The following is a 22095-nucleotide window of genomic DNA, read 5'->3' on the forward strand; positions in this document are numbered from 1 at the left end:
TCCACACATCGCCACTTGATTAAAAAACCTGATGGATTTTGAGTGGCACTTCATAAAGGTGAGTTCAGTGTCTCTTCATGTTTGAAATGTTTCTCTGCCCTTAAACTTTCTGTCCTCTCTCTCTCTCTCTCTCTCTCTCTCTGCTTGATTTTCTCTCTTGTCTATATCTCCTGCAGTGAGCAAGAGACACCCATATACCAATCCACACCGTGGCGCCATTTTGAGGGATTACAAGCTGTTCTGTACTCTGCCTCATTTTGAGGTTACTGTAGAATTTTTTTGTTTTGTTTCATTGAACAAAAGGTTTTTGCACAGTTCACAAAGCAGTTAGAGTTGTTTAGATGAAGAACCTGATTTGAAGCAGCTCAGAATATTATTGATAAATTACTATGACTAGCAGATTTCTTTCTTCTGCCTTTCAGGAGATTCATTTCAGTCTGTTAACAATGTTAAAATGACCCAAAGGTAAAATGACCCGTGTCAGTGTGGGTTTCCTCCTGGTTCTCCAGTGTTCTCCTACTTCTCAAAGACACATCTAATGACTGATTGAGGCGACTCAGGATCTCTGATCTCAAACATATTCATCTATCAACTTCATTTCCATCTCAACAATCTGTTCATGAGAAAGAATTCTTCATCAACCCAGAATAATGTTCTTGATAAAACATGATGTCAGGAATAAAACAGGATGAGGCATGCTGCTCCAGGAAACTAATCTGTTTTAATAAAGATCCACTTTTGTGACTTCTATTAGCAATAAACAATGCAAAATCAATAAAATACGGTTTTCCTTCCTGACAGCTGCGTCCTCCTCACTTTTAAAATGGCTCCAACATTCTTGAGGGATGAAGATCAGTTTAAAGACGTCACGAGGAAAAAGCTGTTCAAGTGAAACAATTGTAATTTATCAACAAGGCTGAAAGTTGTGCTTGAGGTGTCAGTAGGTGGAAAAGTCCAGAAAATTAAGATCCATTCTGTGAGTATTTCATGAAATTAATCCTAATCAGTGCAGCTACATGGGTTATATTTCTGCATTGAAGGGAGATGAAATGGTTAAGAGAGGAGTGTTCATGATCTCTCTGTGTTTGTGCTCCTCCTCTCTCTATCACTCTTTCACACACAGAACCAGGAAGTAACTCGCCATTTCGGAGAAAACAAACTGTTCTCTATCTCTCTGTGTGTGATTTCAGGAAAATGGCTGAGGCCAGTATTTCAGTAGCTCAGGACCAGTTCAGGTGCCCAGTGTGTCTGGATCTCCTGAAGGATCCGGTGGCTATCTCCTGTGGTCACAGTTTCTGTAAGGCGTGTATTAATGGCTGCTGGGATCAGGAGGATCAGAAGGGCGTCTACAGCTGTCCTCAATGCAGAGACACTTTCACGACAAGGCCTGTTCTACGCAGAAACAACATGCTGGATGAAGTGGTGGAGAAACTGAAGAAGACTGAAGTCCAAGCTGCTTCTCCTGCTCACTGTTACGCTGGACCTGGAGATGTGGAGTGTGATTTCTGCACCGGGAGAAAACACAAAGCCGTCAAGTCCTGTCTGATGTGTTTGGCTTCTTATTGTGAAACTCATCTGAAACCTCATCTCGAACGTCCTGCTTTGAAAAAACACACATTAATTGAAGCCTCAGCAAAACTCCAAGAGAAGATCTGCTCTGAACATGATGAAGTGCTGAAAATCTACTGTCGTACTGATCAAACCTGCATCTGTGATTTGTGTAAGATGGATCATCACAAAGGTCACGACACCATCACAGCCGCAGCAGAAAGAGCTGAGAAACAGGTGAGAACTAGAAATCTTTCCAGAATTAAATCATCTTAATTATAGTTTCCCATCGAGAAACAGGTGCTTTAGTCAGTGATATGATTTGAACTTTAATTTCAATGTGTGTCTCAATCAGAAGGATTCTGTAAAAGCTGATTAAAATTGTCTGTGTTCTGGTGAACAGAGTGTTAAATTTATCTTCAGTGATGGTCGTAATCTGGTTCGGGGTGGGTTTCCTGATAACGTTGCCCTTTAGACCTAAAGAGAGAGTTGAGAGACTCTCTTAAGGAACGAACGTTGTCTCTGTGTGTGGTTTTCCTGAACTGACTCGTAAGAAGGAGTCTAAAGAGCAACAGGACGAAGAGCGTCTTTGCAGTTGGCGTCTCCGATATAGGCATTAGTAGCTGCTAAAGGCAATCGTACTGTCGTTGCTGAAGGCATTAGTAGTTGCTAAATCCAGTCGATAAGGTCACATGGTGCTTGTTTTTAACCAAAATCTAATGAAATATAAAGTGTTTAAAATATCTTCCCTTTCACTTTTGCTGGGACTTTCCTATCACAAATGACTCCTGAAATCCTTCTCCAACTGCTCCATCCTGCCTGCACTCTCTTTCTCATCTCACTATCGCCAGTGTTGGGGAAGTTACTAAAAAAAAGTAACTGGTTACTTTACTTTAGTTCCTGCTTTGAACTGTAATTGGATTACTTTATCTCATCTCATCTCATTATCTCTAGCCGCTTTATCCTGTTCTACAGGGTCGCAGGCAAGCTGGAGCCTATCCCAGCTGACTACGGGCGAAAGGCGGGGTACACCCTGGACAAGTCGCCAGGTCATCACAGGGCTTGGATTACTTTATTCATTACTAATTTTAAAAAGTAACTTCACTACTAGTTACTTTACTTTTTGTTTTTTCCACTCATCCAAACTCCCTATGCAGAAATACATGCACAAACAAGATAGCCTAGCCTTTCATTTAACTTTATTTTTAAAACAATTACCTTGTGCAAAGATGAACATGGTTCAAGGCATAACCTGGCTTCATTAGAATTAGATAGTTTGTAAAATGATACAAAAATAAAAATGACAACAAATGTAGTCTTTACCACTGCTCAAAGTGAAAGGTTATATAAAAGAAGGCATTTGAAACTATGCCAGTCATTTGAAAACATGACTGCATGAATTGTGCCCTGTACTTACAAATAATTGCTTCAAAATAAAATCCACAAAATAAAACTAAATGGAGGCTATACAAGGGCAATCAGGTGAGTCAACAGCAACACATTAATTTCACCGCATTGACTGTAAATGAAGAAACAGGAAATGTACTCTGTATGTTAACATATTCAATGAACAGGCCATGCAGAACATAAATTTACCACACAATTCATTTCTCGTTCTCTCTGGTGAAACAGTGGTTGTATCTCATTAGTAAAATGCTCTCAAATTTCCTGTCAGAGAGTTTGTTCCTCCTTGGGGTCAGAACAATGCCACCCTGACTGAAAAGCCTCTCAACCGGTGCGCTTGATGGTGTTGGAGTGTTGAATTGCCGTGAGATATCTTTGATCCTGGGGAACTGTCTAAGAACCTCCATGTCAGTTTTAGGTGATTTCAGGTATTCCATGACTTCTGTATCTGCAGTGTAAGAGGTCTGCTCTTCCTCCTCAAATGCAAAAAAGTCATTCTGACTGGAGGGGCCAGGAGGGGCCTCTGCTGGTCTCACCTGCTCCTCCTCAGGAATCCGAGCCCGATGCTCTGAAATGAGCAGTCTCCTAGCAGCATCCCTCCTTGTCTCATCTTTGAGCCAGCAGACCTTGAATCTGGGCAATGTGACAGCAGCAATGAGGGCATCCTTGCTGTCTAAGATGGCTGAAAACCTGTCTTTGATTGCCTGCAATATGAGACACAACATTAGACATACATGCAATAGCATGCTTTACAAGTGGCCGATATGAAAAATGCATTAGGCCCATAAATATAGGTTAATAATTGATATGCATAGATACAGCATATATTTTATGTAGGCATTTTATTGTTCATTGTATTTACCTGTACAATGGCATCAGGCATGCCAGCTGTCATGCAGGACAGGCCATCCTTAAGGGCAAGCAACTTGGACATAAGTATCTCCAGTGTTGGCAGGAGAGTGCCATAATAGCAGTCAGGGCCGGCCCAAGCCTTTAAGGGGCCCTAAGCAGAATTTGATTTGGGGGCCCCCCACACCACCAAAACTACACTGGTAGCTGCCTTATTATTTCTTAGGCTACAGAGTTAGTCTAGTTAGTCTAGCCACCCACCATAATCTGCGTTTTTAGTTGGTTTACATTATACTGCAACTTGTGGCTATTGCAATATAAAATATTCAGAGTGATGTGTGGCATATTTGTAAGTAAAACAACAAATCAGTAGACAAGACACTGTATATGTAAACAAGTTAACTAGTTTATTTTGCACTAATGTGCAAAACAAAACCTAACATACACAGTTCTTACAAACAGTACTTAGTACTTGTAACCGTTATTAAATAACAAACAAAGGGAGATCACGTGACCTACAGATGGCGACGCATGACTAAAACCTGAGCTCCGCTTGCAATTTGCCTAATTTCATATTTTTATGATAGCAAACAATAATTAATGATACCAGTCTGTCTGTAATGTCGAGGCAGACGAAATTATTTCATTCGCGGGAGGAAGATCGCTCACCAACTAAAAAGAAATTCAAACAATCCTTGATGATGTCGAAGGCAGAACTCGACGAGGCTGTGTTGGCTGCAGCTAAGCTAGCCCTTCGTGAGCAGAGGCTAGAACTACATGAGCTAGTCAAGACTTTGGTTGGAAAAGCTATTGAAAGCATCTTAACGCCGCAAATAACTGAACTGCAAACTCAACTCCAGACGACCAGTGACAAAATCTCATCCATTGGCCGTCAGATTGGTCAGCAAGAACAATCCATAAAACAACTGGAGTCTAGATGTGACAACATTCAAGCCTCAGCTCGCTCTGACAAAGCAACTGTGCAGGCTCTAAAGGCAACCGTAGCCGAACTTTCCTCCAAGCTAGCTGACATGGAGGACCGAAGTCGCCGATCGAATCTCCGCCTCATTGGTTTGGCAGAGGGCGCAGAAGGAGGAGATGCCATCTCTTTTCTAGAGACTAACATTCCAAAGTGGCTCCCATCTCTAAGTCAGTCGTCAATTAGGATAGAGAGGGCACATCGGGTGTACTCACGCAATGGCAAAAGCGATAAGCCTCGCACACTGATCTTCAAACTCCTGGACTACCGGGACAGGCAGCTAATCCTACAAGGTGCGCGAGAAGCTGAATCCATCAAACACGGTGAAAGCAAGATCAGCTTTTACCCTGACTACAGTCTGGAAACTTCAAAGAAAAGAAAGGTATTCTCCGACATTAAGAAGAAAATAACTAATAAGGGAATACAGTGTTTCCTACGCTTTCCAGCCATACTCAAAGTGACCCACTGCCGCCGAGAGCTGGAATTCCACTCCCCAGAGGAGGCTGAACGGTTCCTTCAATCGATTGGACCATCAGACGCCACCAGCAACACCTTGCATGACTTACCTGACCAGGATGACGGCCCTACACTGGTAGACACTATGGATGTTTCATCCTCGCGACCAACCTCACCAGATCTTTCCTCCTAAACGTACTCTTTCCCTCCTGCCTTGACGTAAACGGACATTCAGGTATGCCAAAGCCGCAGCAATGCTTATCAACGCAGACAACGTTTGAGAAAATTAAACAGCGTAGGCCTATATGGTTGTGTTCCTAGCCTACCTCTTTAACATTTTAAGTTATGGACTTTTCATCCACCAGTTCTCATTTTAGGCAACCACTCTATTTTAATACGTTTGCTGTTTGTTATCTTAAATACGAAGCACAGGTGGACAGCGCATCGCTATGTGAGAGTCACGTCTCTTGCTATCCCCTATCACCAAACCAAAGGGATCTGTATTCCCTTGTGTTTTTTTCATTTTGTGTATATAGTTTCTTTGTTGGTTGTATGGCAGATCGTATGTATTGTTTTTTTAGTTTTGTGTGCAGGACATCATGGGTTGTTAAATCATTTTGGGTTTTTCTGGCATGGAAGTACCTGGTTTTGTGGCATTGCATAATCCGATCTTTTTACATGGGTCTTCGCTATGGTTGATCTGAATGTCTTTAGTTGGAACGTGCGCGGCCTAAACAGCCCCATTAAGCGAACGCGGTGTCTTCAGTTTATGCACCATAATAACGTCGATATTGCTCTAATTCAAGAATCTCATTTAAAACAAGAGGACGTTCATCGCTTTCAAAATAGGCGATTTAAAATAATAGTATCTTCCTGCGCAAAATATAGATCCAAGGGCGTTGTAATACTGGTTAAAAGATCTGTCCAGCTAACAGTACATCTAACTGGGAAGGACACAATTGGACGCTTTGCCTATGCTATCGTCAGCGTCAGTAGTAAGAAAATTCTTTTAGCCTCAATTTACTCCCCAAATTACTTTGATGCTAATTTTCTCAATGGTATATCAAACACGCTGCTCTCTTTTGGTGATTGTAGTTTGTTTATAGGGGGGGATTTTAACGCTACGGTTAACCCTTTACTAGATAGATCACCAGCTTCTGACTGTTTCCCTCCCTCCACTGTCGCCCTAAATCAATTTATCACAGAGTTAAATTTGACAGATGTCTGGCGAATAAAAAACACCACCACCAAAGCCTATAGTTTTTATTCGGCTCGCCATAAATCACTGTCTCGTATTGACTACATACTAGTTAGCTCTAGTTTGTTAGATCAGATATGTGAAGCAGACATATTACCAAGATTAATATCTGATCATTCCCCACTCCAATGTCATATCAAGCCATCAACGTGACCTCCCAAATTCCGCCGTTGGCGTTTTAACCACTCTTTATTATTCAATAGTGAATTTATTGAGAACCTTCAAACACAATTACAAGAATTTGTCAGTATAAATCAGACTGAGTGCTGCAATGCACAAGTACTGTGGGAAACCACGAAATGTTTCTTAAGAGGTTTTTGCATTGCATACTCTTCTAGATTAAAATCACAGAATGCTGAAAGGATGTCACAATTAGAATCAGAAATTAAAACACTAGAAACACAGCAATCTGAATCTTTTAGTGAGAATGTAGATATTTCTCTGTCTGCTTTACGTGGTGAAAATAATAGACATTCCTCATCCAAAGCATCTTTTATTGTACATAGGACCAGACAAAAATATTATTATCAGGGGGACAGGCCTAGCCACTTTCTTGCACTGAGACTAAAAGAAATCGAATCCAAATCCTGCATTGACATAATCCGAACAGCAGATGGCAATATAACTACAGATCCCATAGCAATCAGCAACACATTCAAGTCTTTCTATGCCAAACTGTACTCATCAGAGTCTACACTAGATAAAACCTTGTGCAAGACTTTTTTGAATGGTCTTCATCTACCTGTATTAAATGACTCAGATAGAGCATGCTTGGACAAATCGATTACTTTACATGAGCTGCATGAAGCAGCAAGATCACTTCAGAGGGGTAAGTCACCAGGCATGGATGGCATTCCGCCTGAGTTATATCTAGCTGTCTGGGATATTGTTGGTCCATTAATACTTGACTCCATTAACTTTGCTATTGAAAAAGGATCTTTTCACAGAGACCAGAAATCAGCTATTATCATATTATTATTAAAAAACAACAAAGATCCCCTGGATTGCTCCAGCTTCAGGCCCATCTCACTAATTTGCGCTGATGTTAAAATTTTTGCAAAGGTATTGGTCACGAGAATCGAACCCTTAGTAAACAAACTTGTTCATCATGACCAAACGGGCTTTATTAAAGGGAGAATGGCATCAGATAACTTAAGAAGGTTACTGCATGTAATTGATCTAGCTGATTCTTCCCAGGAGCCCACTGCGGTGTTTTCACTAGATGCGTTCAAGGCATTTGATCGACTCGGCTGGGACTACTTATGGCTACTTTTGGAGCACTATGGCTTTGGAGCATCATTCATTGGGATGGTTAAAGCTCTCTATTGCTCGCCGACTGCCTCTGTGTTGACAGGTTTTTGCAAATCCCAGCCTTTTGAGCTTCAGCGAGGTACGAGGCAGGGGTGCCCACTCTCTCCCTTACTGTTTGCGCTCTCTTTAGAACCCCTCACACAGGCTGTCAGGCAAAGTCAGTCCATCTCCCCAATCTCATTGTTAGGCACATCTCACCACATCTCATTATTTGCTGATGACATCCTTCTTTATCTCTCAGATGTGAATAAAACAGTCCCTCATGTATTACAATTATTTGATAAATTTCATGATTTGTCTGGCTATAAGATAAACTGGGCAAAATCTGCATTAATGCCAATTGGTCCTTCAAAAGACAAGCTTTCTTTACCTTCATTTATTTCAAATGTGACTTCCTTTGTGTACCTAGGCGTTAAAATAAGTGGTTCCTTGTCAACCATCCTGCGAGAGAACTACTCTGAACTCACACAAAAAATAACTGCAGATCTCCTATGACGGAGCTCTTTAAAAATCTCAATGCAAGCAAGAGTCACTATCCTCAAAATGAACATTTTACCACGTTTTAATTTCCTATTTTTTATGTTGCCTATGCAACCACCTCCAACTTTTTTTAAAAATACGCACTCACAATTTTCTACGTTTATTTGGGCGGGCAAACGGGCCAGGATTCGTCTCTCAACATTACAACGGCCTAAAGAAGAGGGTGGACTAGCTGTCCCTGATTTAAAACTTTACTTTCTGGCCTTTCAGATCCGATCTATACATGTTTGGATGGATCCAGAATCAAAGATTCCATGGCGACCAATAGAAGCTAGGTTGACCTGTCCCAACCATCTCACAGATATACCTTTCATACAGACAGGACGGAAAAGTACATTAAGATATGGTATTATTATCTCCTCTACTCTGAAAGCCTGGCGTGATGCTGAAAAGACACTGGGTGGGCCATTTAAACTGACTTTGTCCTCTCCTTTATGGAACAACCCTTGTTTAACATCAGGCAAACAACCTTTTACATCCCCTATATGGTCATCCAAAGGCATCCACATAGTTGATGACATTTACAATAATGGCACCCTGCGCACATTCCAAGACCTCCAACACCATTATGATCTCCCAGGCTCATCTTATTTCCTTTATCTCCAACTCAGATCTGCGATGAAGGTGTATGGAGTGCCCTGGCACCCAATACGTTCACATCCATTGTCTATTCATATCTGTCTCAGTAGCTCTTCACAAGGCCTGGTAACAAAACTGTATAACCTTCTGATAAGGAACTCCATGAAACCTCTTTCTGTTATGTCAATATGGGAAAGGGAGCTCAGGGCAGTGGGTGTTAAACCTGAATGGGAGGAGATATGGGATAATCTACCTCTAACGTCTAAATGCTTGGCTCACCAATTAATTCATTATAAGATTATCCACAAAGCATACACAACCCCATATATACGTTTCAAGATGAATATCTCTCAAAGTCCACAATGCATGCTTTGCCAGAATGCCACAGGTACATTTCTTCATATGTTTTTGGAATGTCCCACTATAAGTATATTTTGGAAATATGTTATTGAGATGTTATCCAAGTTTCTTGACACTACTCTTGTTAGACCCCTGCTTCTGTTTACTGAATGATGATTCCTCACTTGAGATCTCTCTGCGTGACAAACGTCTGGCGTTTGCTGGCTTCACAGCTGCCAAAAAGACAATTCTCCAGCTGTGCTTTAAACCTGATATCAGTGCTAAATGCTACAGGATCAGATCCTTACTGGACATTGCATCATTAGAGGAGACCACAGCCCAACTCAACAATGCCAGTTTATCTACAGTAAATGCATGGAAAGAACTTTACTCAAGAATTAAGGACATTCTAACCAGTTGAGGCCTACTGATATGATGTCCCTGCTATGCATTTGTGATTTGTGCTTTTTTATATTATTATTTGATCTGCCGTTTTTGTTTACTCTTGGGTGCCCTATTAAGACATCTTGCTTGTGCATATTCTTCTGACAGTGCAAATAAAAAGTATAATCAAAAAAATAAACATAAATTTTAAAATCTGGAATAAACCTTACATCTTAAAATAAATCTTAAATAAATTCACAAAATGAACAGATAAATTTGCAGCATAATAACATCAACAATAACACAACCTATTATGTTGCACTTAAAACTATTTATAGGAGAAAATATGAAAACTCGCCTAAAATAACTCATTGTTCGGAAAGACAACACTTGTCCTTTTTCCTGTCATCATCAGTGCTTGATCATTTCCCTTCAAAATCTATGTTTCCTGGCTTTTCGGGAGGCAAAGTCATCAGTGATGTCATTATAGGAGATCTCCCGACCAACTTTGCTATTGATACTTAAGTGCAAGCCCACTGAGTCTTTGGAGTTTGTAAGTAAAGCGACGGCTCTCAGCTTAGAACTAAAGATGATATCCAAGGCTACATTTTGTTGTGTTGGGTAGCATAACGTTAGCTACTATGACAGACATTCTGTTAGCTAATCCAGCCAACCTAGCCAGAACATAGACAACCCTAATGACACAAAAATAGTAACATTGGACATTCAAATTTACCTTTTTCTTGCTGCTTTTTTCTTCCTCTTGTCTCTTCCTCTTCTCTGCCCCAGATGGATAATTTCTTTTTTGAGACATGGCTTAGCCATCTAGTCCACCTATCTTCCGAAGTGAATAACTCCTGTCACGTCACGTGCGTCTGGTTGTGCAGGAGCGCAGTGGCAGCAACCAGCAGCAAGGATTAGTTAACCTAATGTACCAACTATGAAAATGATACAAAAAACATTATTTTGTCTTATTTTTGTGTCTTTTGTTTCTGCTATATCATGTCATTGATATTACGTTTTTTTAATTAAAAATATTTTCACAGGTGGGCATTCCAACTGCTCTTGGGGGCCCCCTGGTGGTGTGTGGGGCCCTAAGCGGGCGCTTAATTCACTTATGCCTTGGGCCGGCCGTGATAGCAGTTATCTTCTCCTTGTAATATGTCCAATGCCACAGCAAGTGGCTTGAGCACTGTGCAGTACTCCTTCAGGAACTGATACTCTCGCTCAGTGATGGCTCTGATTTCCAGTCTAGAACAAAGGGTGTTCAGCTCTGCGATTGGAATGTCTGTGATGCAAGACAAAGCATTGTAAAGGGAGTTCCATCTTGTTGTAGAAGAGACAATGAGCTTTCTTGCGGTCACATCCTCAACCTCATCTGATGCCACAGTGGAGCGGCTAGTCTTGCTCCAGAGAGTTGAACACTTCCCAAGAGCACTTCTGTAAACTGCTCTGCATTCACTGTTAGTAGTGACCCATTTCTCTAAATTACACTGTAAGCCCGGACTTTGTATTTAATTAAATGTTTTAATTACAATGTACGTAAAAATTTAAGTTTGATCGCATTACTAAAAAATATTAAGTATATTCTACTAATTTGTACACATAGTCAAAAGTGTTAATAAGTTTAAGTTGAATGGCCTTAAAATTCTAAGTTTTAGTCATGACCACACCTCTTTTTTAATCTGCGCAGAGTTGTGAAGCCGCCATTTTAACTTTCACAGATCAGCAGCAGTTACGTGAGGTTTGGTAAAATTCAGAGTGAGCTTCAGCCAACGTTTCTTCTCTGAACTTAGTATTTTGGATCCTGACTGTCGGTGGGAATGTTTGTTTTAACTTTAAGAGCAGTGGAAATCGCGTGTTTTACAGTTACAGGTGGTATTTTACCAATTTCACGTCATTTTCATCTGTTGGCTAAGTTGCTTTTGTCACTGTGGAGAGCTCTCTGGATTTGGAATGGGACACTTTTGAAAACTTTTCGGATAATGTAAGTATACAGCACAACCATATCATAGGTTTAATCATTATTTATTGTACGATTAAGTAGCTAACGTTAGAATTGACGTTCTTCCTCTATTAGCTAAGTGCTCACTTGCTGTTAGCTGCATTGAACACCCGACCGACAGCACAGAAAACGCGCTCTTCCCGCTGCGCAGCACAAGGCAGAAGGAGAGAGAAAGGAAGGCGACGGTCCGTTGGTGTATCACTGTTTGGATTTATTTGGACATGTTATTTGGTTAAGTAGGTTTTTGGTATGTCAGTTCATCACTATTGCTTACCTTTTCCATCCTCTCTCTCTCTGCCCTCCTGTCTCTCTCTCCCTCTCTCTCTCTGAAAGTAAATATTTCTGTCAGTGAAAATCTTATACAGTATATGCATATTTTCTCAGTCCTGCCATTAAGAAAGATGAACACCATGCTGACAGTCTTGTGAATCCAGGATTTGATTGGTTTTTTTTTCTGCTCCTTTTTTTTTTGTAAATGTGCTATCTACAATAAAAGAGAAAAAGAATGTACATTTGTTTTCTTTTTTTGTTCATTAAAGTTAATATTGCTATTTATATTGCATTAAACCAACTTGGCATTTAGTGTAATGAACTTAATATGTTACATTTAATGATTATACAAAGCAATTGGTTTAGCAAAAGATTTTAAGTTAAATCAACTTGGTATTTAGTGTGTTGTACTTAAAATAGCAATTCCATTCCCATCAAGCATTTAAGTTTAATTCACTCAAGTTTTGATTATACATTACTTAATTTTTTTTTAAGGCAACTGATTTCCTCAAATTTAAGTAAACTCAACTTATCCGGGCTTACAGTGAAGAGGATATTAAGATTTTAAATATTAAAGCAGTTAAGTGAATTAGACTTATCATATTAAGTTCTGAGCATTCTAGTCTTAAGTAGACTGCACAGTTTTTGTTTAGTTCATTAATTAAGTCGTTCAAGTTGATTGTACTTGACAAATTCATTTTCTCTACTCTTCATAACTTAAACCACTTAAGGCAATCGCTTTACTAAAGTCGTTTAAGTGTACTCAACTTATCCGGGTTTACAGTGTAGTAGTAGATATCAAATTCAATGTATGGGATGCACAGCGCAGATGAGGGGGCAGAGAAAACTGCCCATCAGAATTTGTGGAAAGCACTTGATCAATGTCTGTGAAAGTCACCCCTTCTTCATCAGTGATTTCCTCATCACTTAAGGACCCTTCAGGTTGCATCTCAAACATTCAAAAGGCCTTAAGAAAATTACTCCCGTTATCTCTGACACACTTTACAACTTTTTGAGTTAGTCCATAACTTGAATGCACTTGCTCGATTTCGCTGGCTATTATGTCATAGATACCGTATGTCACCCTCTGACCCTTTTGCAAGCAATGGCAGCCTTCTCATGCTTAAAGTTCTCATCAATCCAGTGAGCAGTCATTCTGAGATAACTTTTATTGTTACAGGTAGCAGTCCACATCTGCCATTGTGGAAATATATTCCATGGTCTCAAATGTCTTTTTAAGATCCGATTCCATTACAGCATAACATCTGCTCAAGTAACTCGACAATGTTTTTCTGTCTGATATGGGTGCTTGCGTTGTTGGTATTTTGTTTAATATTTTCCTGAAACGGGGCGATTATACTGTAGACAAGGGAACCATGTCCTCCACGACATAGGCTGCTACTAGCTTATTTATTTCTGCCTGCGGTGTTACCTGCCGTACTCCTCCTCCTGTAAGTTTTGCCTGTTTTGGTGCTGGGGCAGTCTCCTCATCACTGCAGCTGAGGCCATGGGGATCTTTCGCCACGAGCTTTGTATGACTGTGCTGTCTAGCCAAGTGCTTCGACAAGTTGCTCATTGAAAGCACTGCAGTGGAAAGCTGTTTATCTCCAGGACATAGCTTGCACTTTACCGAAATGTTTTTGCCTTTACATGCAACTAACTGAAAATAATGCGAATATTTCCAGTTGATGAATGCTCCGGTGTTCTCACCCATGTCCATGACTTTGCTCTCTTCCATTTCACTGTAATCGATTTCGACAGCAACTAGTTTAGGCACGCATGCGCCATTAACTAAAACAGCGCGGTTTTAACGTGAATTCATGTAGCTCACTGGTTTACATAAATTAATTTGTTAACCTACATTTCACTGCACAAAATCATGGGTAATGCTGTAATGAACATTACTACAGTCTAGCAAATGTAATGACGTTACTGAAATTTGAACTGTAATGCATTACGTTATTAAGTTCCTGACAACAGTAACGAAATTACAGTAATGCGTTACTTTGTAATGCGTTACCCCCAACACTGACTATCGCAGCCCCCATTTTCCTGCACAGTTGACCCCAGGTACAACCCTGATTCCAAAAAAGTTGGGACAAAGTACAAATTGTAAATAAAAACGGAATGCAATGATGTGGACGTTTCAAGATTCCATATTTTATTCAGAATAGAACATAGATGACATATCAAATGTTTAAACTGAGAAAATGTGTCATTTAAAGAGAAAAATTAGGTGATTTTAAATCTCATGACAACAACACATCTCAAAAAAGTTGGGACAAGGCCATGTTTCCCACTGTGAGACATCCCCTTTTCTCTTTACAACAGTCTGTAAACGTCTGGGGACTGAGGAGACAAGTTGCTCAAGTTTAGGGATAGGAATGTTAACCCATTCTTGTCTAATGTAGGATTCTAGTTGCTCAACTGTCTTAGGTCTTTTTTGTCGTATCTTCCGTTTTATGATGCGCCAAATGTTTTCTATGGGTGAAAGATCTGGACTGCAGGCTGGCCAGTTCAGTACCTGGACCCTTCTTCTATGCAGCCATGATGCTGTAATTGATGCAGTATGTGGTTCGGCATTGTCATGTTAGAAAATGCAAGGTCTTCCCTGAAAAAGACGTTGTCTGGATGGGCGCATATGTTGCTCCAGAACCTGGATATACCTTTCAGCATTGATGGTGTCTTTCCAGATGTGTAAGCTGCCCATGCCACACGCACTAATGCAACCCCATACCATCAGAGATGCAGGCTTCTGAACTGAGCGCTGATAACAACTTGGGTTGTCCTTCTCCTCTTTAGTCCGAATGACACGGCATCCCTGATTTCCATAAAGAACTTCAAATTTTGATTCGTCTGACCACAGAACAGTTTTCCACTTTGCCACAGTCCATTTTAAATGAGCCTTGGCCCAGAGAAGACATCTGTGCTTCTGGATCATGTTTAGATACGGCTTCTTCTTTGAACTATAGAGTTTTAGCTGGCAACGGTGGATGGCACGGTGAATTGTGTTCAAAGATAATGTTCTCTGGAAATATTCCTGAGCCCATTTTGTGATTTCCAATATAGAAGCATGCCTGTATGTGATGCAGTGCCGTTTAAGGGCCCGAAGATCACGGGCACCCAGTATGGTTTTCCGGCCTTGACCCTTACACATAGAGATTCTTCCAGATTCTCCGAATCTTTTGATTATATTATGCACTGTAGATGATGATATGTTCAAACTCTTTGCAATTTTACACTGTCAAACTCCTTTCTGATATTGCTCCACTATTTGTCAGCGCAGAATTAGGGGGATTGGTGATCCTCTTCCCATCTTTACTTCTGAGAGCCTCTGCCACTCCAAGATGCTCTTATTATACAGTCATGTTAATGACCTATTGCCAATTGACCTAATGAGTTGTAATTTGGTCCTCCAGCTGTTCCTTTTTTGTACCTTCAACTTTTCCAGCCTCTTATTGCCCCTGTCCCAACTTTTTTGAGATGTGTTGCTGTCATGAAATTTCAAATGAGCAAATATTTGGCATGAAATTTCAAAATGTCTCACTTTTGACATTTGATATGTTGTCTACGGTATGTTCTATTGTGAATATAATATCAGTTTTTGAGATTTGTAAATTATTGCATTCCGTTTTTATTTACAATTTGTACTTTGTCCCAACTTTTTTGGAATTGGGGTTGTACTTGAATTCACCAACTTTCTTTATGTCTACACCTTTCATCTTCACTATACTCTCATCCCCATTCTCATTGATGCACATGTATTCTGCTTTGCTACTGCTCAACTTCATTCCTCTTCATTCCAATACATACCTCCCTCGCTCCAAACCCAACTCAACCTCCTTTCTACTTTCACCACATCACAATATCATCCGCAAACATCATGTTCCATGGTGACTCTTGCCTCACTTCGTCCGTCAAGCTATCCATCACTTTTGACGCAACAGTAGCATACTTTCCACCGGCACCCTGTTGACCAACAGTGTTGGTGGCGGCCGTTGTTAACCCGGGCCCCAACCGATCCGGTATGGTATTTCTCTTTTCCCTCCGCATGTTAGATTTGGCACAGTTTTATGCCAGATGCCCTTCCTGATGCAACCCTCTCCAATTTATCTGGGCTTGGGACCGGTACCAAGAGTACGCTTATGCACCCCCAGTGGCTGGATTATCTGGAAGCATTACATATATAATGTGGTAATTAATTAATGAAACTATTTGGCATTTTTTTTCCAAGTGTGTTTTTAATGAAATGAGCAAATGTTCACATGAAAGAATGAGCAAATAATAAGCTAAATAATGAGGTAAATGTGTTCCCCGTGCTCGCTCATTTCACTGTTACCCCCCGATCATGCAGTCAGGATTATTTCAGCTGTTCTCCACAGTGCAGAGTGGGCCATGTTCTCCCTTATAAGTGCACAGAGAGAGAGAGAGAGAGGTTTTGATTTGTGTGTAGTGTGTACTTAAGGAGGTTATAAAGCAAAAAGATCAAAACCTGTCTCTCTCTCTGCGCACTTACTGTATAAGGGAAAGAATTCCTGATCCCTTCCAGCCTTCTAAAATTTTGTTGCTGATTATATTTCACAGTTACTTTTCTTTAAGTATTTTGAAACACTATCAGACTGTGTATATGTGTGAAATATCAAGTAATTATCATATACCATTTTTGTTCTACATGAAATTTTAATTAAAAGATATTTTATATTGGGGCGAACTTGTGATTTTCTTGTTTTTGTGGCCTTGTATCTCAGTGAATACTATAGACAGAACAGAGAAACTAAAGAAACCCACTCACTAGCACCCAGAGACCTCCCAAAAATTAAATCAACCCTCTAGCTTACACTAGCAGCCTGTATGAGGCATTCAAAAATTTTTTTAAAAATCATAATTTTACAAACTACCAAATTTTCGCCTAGGATTTTGACAACTTCAGAGTGCTCTAAAATAGTCATTAGTGCAACTAGAGCTTTGAAAATGCAGTTAATTATTGTTTGGGTACCAAAGATCATGTGAATATTCTTCACAGTTACATGTACAAATTCATTGGGCAAGTATTTGATCTTAAAAATGCCAATTTTAACTAAATTTTCACTCGTGAGTGCTATTTTTGATGCATTTATATGAAAAGTATGAGGTCTGACACCTCCAATAATAATTTTATTCAATTCAGCATAAAATTCTGTGTTAATACAAGTCATATGACACTTGTAGTGCCTGAAACTGGATAAATATTGAGACCTCAAGTTGGACGTTCATTAAAAACTGCACAAATTCGCGGCACGAGAACCCCAAGAGGGTTAGGTACTAGGGGGCTGCAAAAATTTTTTGAAGCAGATCTATCTTATATCTTTCAGAATATAAAAAAATTCATGAGGGTTTTTTTGTCTCATTTTTTTCCTGGTGCAAGGTCAAAATTATCACGTTTACATGGGCTGCAGATAATGTCAACATGAAATTCTTCTTTGCGTCTAATGAAGTAGCAGCACAGGTAAAGCTTCAGTTAGAACAACGCTTTGAAGATGCTCAGCTTATTCCAGGGACCAGAGACAACCACTGCTCTGTTCCTGTCTCTGATACAGATATCAAAGTCAGCAGAGTGTCTAATGATGACACTTTCTTCATCAGTTCTGCAGGCAAACCAAAGCACAATATACAAGCAGGCCAATATGTTGCCTGTATCTATGATGCAAAATGGTGGATTGGCAACATAGTTCAAACATCTGAAGAATTTCAGGATGTTGAAGTCAAGTTCATGCACCCACCAGGCCCTGCAGCATCCTTCAACTGGCCAAGAAGAGATGACATCTGCTGGGTGCCATATAGTCATATTTTGTGTCAAATACCACCACCAGCTACCACAAGAAGAGTACGACAGTACAAACTGACCCCCAAATCAAGAAATGAAATTCAGCAGAATTTTGAGCAGTTTAACAAGAGACAATGCCACCCAAATATACCAGCTACAACTATCCAAATTAATGTGTAGATTTTTCTAATTACCCAAAGAATGCTAAGCTACCTATATTAAATTTTAAAGACTTTCTACCCATGGATGACTAGTTCTTAAAAGGCTTGATGGTAAGAATGTTTTTCTAGCAGTTGTTCACTTTGAACTTTCACAGGGATAAAATGGGGGGAAAAACCCTCATGATTTTTTATAATCTGAAAGATCTAACATAGAGCTGTTTCAAAAAAAAAAAAATTGCAGCCCCCTAGTACCTAACCCTCTTGGGGTTTTCGCACCGCAAACTTGTGCAATTTTTAATGAATGTCCAACTTGAGGTCTCAATATCTATCCAGTCTCAGGCACTATAAGTGTCATATAACTTGTACTAACACGGAATTTTATGCTGAATTGAATAAAATTATTACTAGAGGTGTCAGACCTCATACTTTTCATATAAATGCATCAAAAATAGCACTCGCGTGTGAAAATTTAGTTAAAATTGGCATTTTTAAGATCAAATATTTGCCCAATGAATTTGTACATGTAACTGTGAAGAATATCCATGTGATCTTTGGTACCCAAACAATAAATAACTGTATTTTCAAAGCTCTAGTTGCACTAATGACTATTTTAGAACACTCTAAAGTTGTCAAAATCCTAGGCGAAAATTTGGTACAATATGTAAAATTATGATTTTTTTTTTTGAATTTTTGAATGCTTCATACAAGCTGCTAGTGTAAGCTAGAGGGTTGATTAAATTTTTGGGAGGTTTCTGAGTGCTAGTGAGTGGGTTTCTTTAGTTTCTCTGTTCTGTCTATAGTCTTTACCGAGATACAAGGCCACAAAAACAAGAAAATCATAAGTTCACCAATAAACTTGAATATTGTGAATTTTAAATTCCCTGTAGCTGGAAAACTAGAAGAGATACAGATCTAATATTTGGCAGACATATTGAGGGTTAGACACCCTTTCAGAATTTTGAAAGAGAAATGTAGATAAAACATGAGCAACAGCCTCTGGATGAGATCAGGAATTCTAACCCATAAGGGAGGACATCCATTATCTGTAACTGCTTATCCTGTACAGGGTCGCAGGCAAGCTGGAGCCTATGCCAGCTGGCTATGGGCGAGAGGCGGGGTACACCCTGGACAAGTCGTCAGGTCAATATTTATATATTTCAATATTTTTTTCAACCTTATATATAAGGAGGTCAATTCATCCTCCTTAGGTACACACTACACACAGATCAAAACCTCTCTTTCTCACTCACACACACACACACACACACACACTACATAACCTTCAGAGCAAAACATGAATGTACTTTGAACTGACATTAATATGGAACCAGTTCGCTCGTACTGTATAAAAAGCTGAATGTATTTTATTTGTCCTCAGCGTGAGTTAAAGGTGGAGCAGATGAAATCCCAGCAGAGAATCCAGGAGAAGCAGAAGAAGGTGCAGGAGCTGAAACAGGCTGTGAACACTATAAAGGTGAGCAGTGAGCAGAGACAGAGCTGCTCCTAGAAACACACACAACATGGACAACGAGTCATTTACAGTCCCAGTAAGAGAGGGAATGATAGATGAGCTTTAAATCTTGTGTGTGTGTCCTAACAGCTCAGTGCACAGACAGCAGTGGAGGACAGTGAGAGGATCTTTACTGAGCTGATCAGCTCCATGGAGAAAAAGCGCTGGGAGGTGACGGAGCTGATCAGAGATCAGGAGAAGGCTGAACTGAGTCGAGCTGAACGACTCCTGGAGCAACTGGAGCAGGAGATTGCTGATCTTCAGAGGAGAGTCACTGAGCTGGAGCAGCTTTCACACACACACGATCACATCCATTTCCTCCAGGTAACACTCACTGTCTGATCTACAGAGCCAGCTGTTCCTCACACACTCTCTAAAACACCTCTCATTAAGGGAACAATAAATGTCCCTGTCTGACATCACAAGTGGGTTTTACATTTCATTTGCTTTCTGTAGGTTTTAGCTTCTGGACGTCAGTCTCCTCCATGGGTCAGGCCAGAGTTTCACACATCCAGCGTCACTGTCCATCAACATCTCTCATTTGATGGAGTAAGGAATTCTCTCTCAGATCTGAAAAAGAGACTCGAGGAATTCTGTGAGGAGGAATTCAACAAAATCCCTCCACATGGTAAGAGGAGCTGTTCCTGCTGGAGAAACACAGTGATGTGTTATTTCTTAGCGATGCTCCTGCTTTCTTTTCTGCAGACACTTTATTCACCCGACACTTTGAACTAAAACACTGATTTAAAATGAATAAACTGACTGGATCACTTTAAACTCTTTCCATCTTTTACACAAACTCATGTTTCCATTTTTTCCTCCACAGTTGCAGCAGTTGAGATCATTTCAGTACCAGAACCACAGAGCAGAGAAGAGTTTCTGAGATGTACATCTAACACACACACTTCACATAAATATATTGTGTGAATTAAACCCAACATGTTCACACTGTTCAGTTTGTTTTTCTCTTTTATTTTAGATTTCTGTTATCTGACTCTGGATCCCAACACGGTACAATGTCACCTCATTCTGTCTGAGAAGAACAGAGCGGTGAGACACAGTGGGGGACAGCAGGTTTACTCTGATCATCCAGAGAGATTTGATTACTACTGGCAGGTGTTGTGTAAGGAGAGTGTGTGTGGACGCTGTTACTGGGAGGTGGAGCGGAGCGGTGCTGGTGGTGTGTCCATATCAGTCTCATATAAAGAGATCAGCAGGAAAGGAGACGGTAATGAGTGTGCGTTTGGACGCAACAATCAGTCCTGGAGACTGTACTGTTGTTCTTCTTCTTCTCTCTTTTTCTGGCACAACAGCATTAAGACTGATCTCAGAGTTCCATTACCCTCCAGAATAGGAGTGTATGTGGATCACAATGCAGGAACTCTGTCCTTCTACAGCATCTCTGACACGATGAAGCTCCTCCACAGAGTCCACACCACATTCACTCAGACTCTATACGCTGGGTTTGGGGTGTCCTTGCATTCTACTGTGAGATTGTTTGATCCAGAATAAAAGTGTGGAGTGTTTTCTGTAAAATTCCTGCACGTTGCCACGTTGTTCCTCAGTTGTCTGTTTCACTAGAACACAATCCAGCTGCACAAAAACACTCATTTTAATATTTAAATTAAACATATGAATAATTAAAAAATAATTAAAAAGGAAAGGTTAAAAATTAACTGTCAGACAAGAAACTTGTCAAATTTAAAAGGAAAATGATCTCATGACCTTCGCATTATAAAGTTGTGTTTGTTTCACATTAAGCAGCGTCTCATTAAATAACTAATAAACAGTAATAAAGCCAGAACAGAACAACATTTTAAACCTCTTCAGGTCACACTATATAAAAATAAAACATCACTTTTGGAATGAATTTGATTTTTCTGCTTGTGTTCTAAGATGTAAAATCCACATTCACTTTTTCAAATCTGAAGTTGTTTCTAAACCCTGAGATTTGATTGTAAAACATTGAACAATATTTAAACTCCATTAGAACATCCAGTACATGATCGGTTCAGGCTGCCGATGTCGTGTTCATCCCATATTCAGCCTGGATGATGATTGGCCCGCAGATAGAACCTTATAAATCCAGGTTTATCTGTGAGTTTGGGATTTTTATTCAAATATTACAATCAAAGCTTTGCAGAATAAAAGATAAGAGCACAGGAGAATAAAGTTTCCCCCAGTGATGGAGTTTCTGTGCTGAACTCATTTTCAGACAGAAGCTTTTAATACTGAGGTCAGGATGTCAGCAAGCCGCTGTTTTGATATGCAACGGGGGGGGGGGGGGGGGGGGGTTTCTCCACTTTGGATGGATATTTTTAGATTATTTAATCTGTGGGAAATAACTACAGTGTCTTAAATATGTGTTTGTGAAAATCACTGTAAACCTACAACCAGAGCCGGCCCGTGGCATAGACAATATAAGCAAATGCTAAGGGCGCTGCGTCCATCCAGGGGCGCAGAAACGGGGGAAGAAAAATTATGACTTCCACTATTCTGAAAACGAGTCAGCATTATAATGTCTTAGCCTAATTTAATGGTACAGCAAAGCATGTAGGCAGGGTGCAATTTGTCAAAAAAAGTGGGGTGGTGGTTGTTAATCATGAAACAATAAGCGCTCAACAGTGGTTCGCCCTGTCTATAGTGTGTCTTCGGGCGCGCAAGTGCGCATCCGTGGCTATTCTCTGTTTTGGCCATGT

The 22095-nt window shown here is 40.1% G+C and overlaps 2 protein-coding genes across 2 annotated transcripts in view; one reads left to right on the top strand and one right to left on the bottom strand.

Annotated features, from left to right (window-relative positions):
* LOC132879309 (tripartite motif-containing protein 16-like) overlaps positions 1–22095 on the bottom strand; it is a 279045-nt gene that overhangs the window by 216850 nt on the left and 40100 nt on the right. The window lies entirely within an intron of this gene.
* On the top strand, positions 1125–20932 carry LOC132878949 (tripartite motif-containing protein 16-like). Its single transcript, XM_060913695.1, has 6 exons — positions 1125–1785; positions 19265–19360; positions 19487–19720; positions 19853–20024; positions 20223–20282; positions 20376–20932. Exons 1-6 carry the CDS (start codon positions 1195–1197, stop codon positions 20906–20908), a joined length of 1686 nt encoding a protein of 561 aa, XP_060769678.1. The 5' UTR covers positions 1125–1194; the 3' UTR covers positions 20909–20932.

This window comes from Neoarius graeffei, chromosome 2 (genome assembly GCF_027579695.1).
Source record: "Neoarius graeffei isolate fNeoGra1 chromosome 2, fNeoGra1.pri, whole genome shotgun sequence".
Lineage (NCBI taxonomy): Eukaryota > Metazoa > Chordata > Actinopteri > Siluriformes > Ariidae > Neoarius > Neoarius graeffei.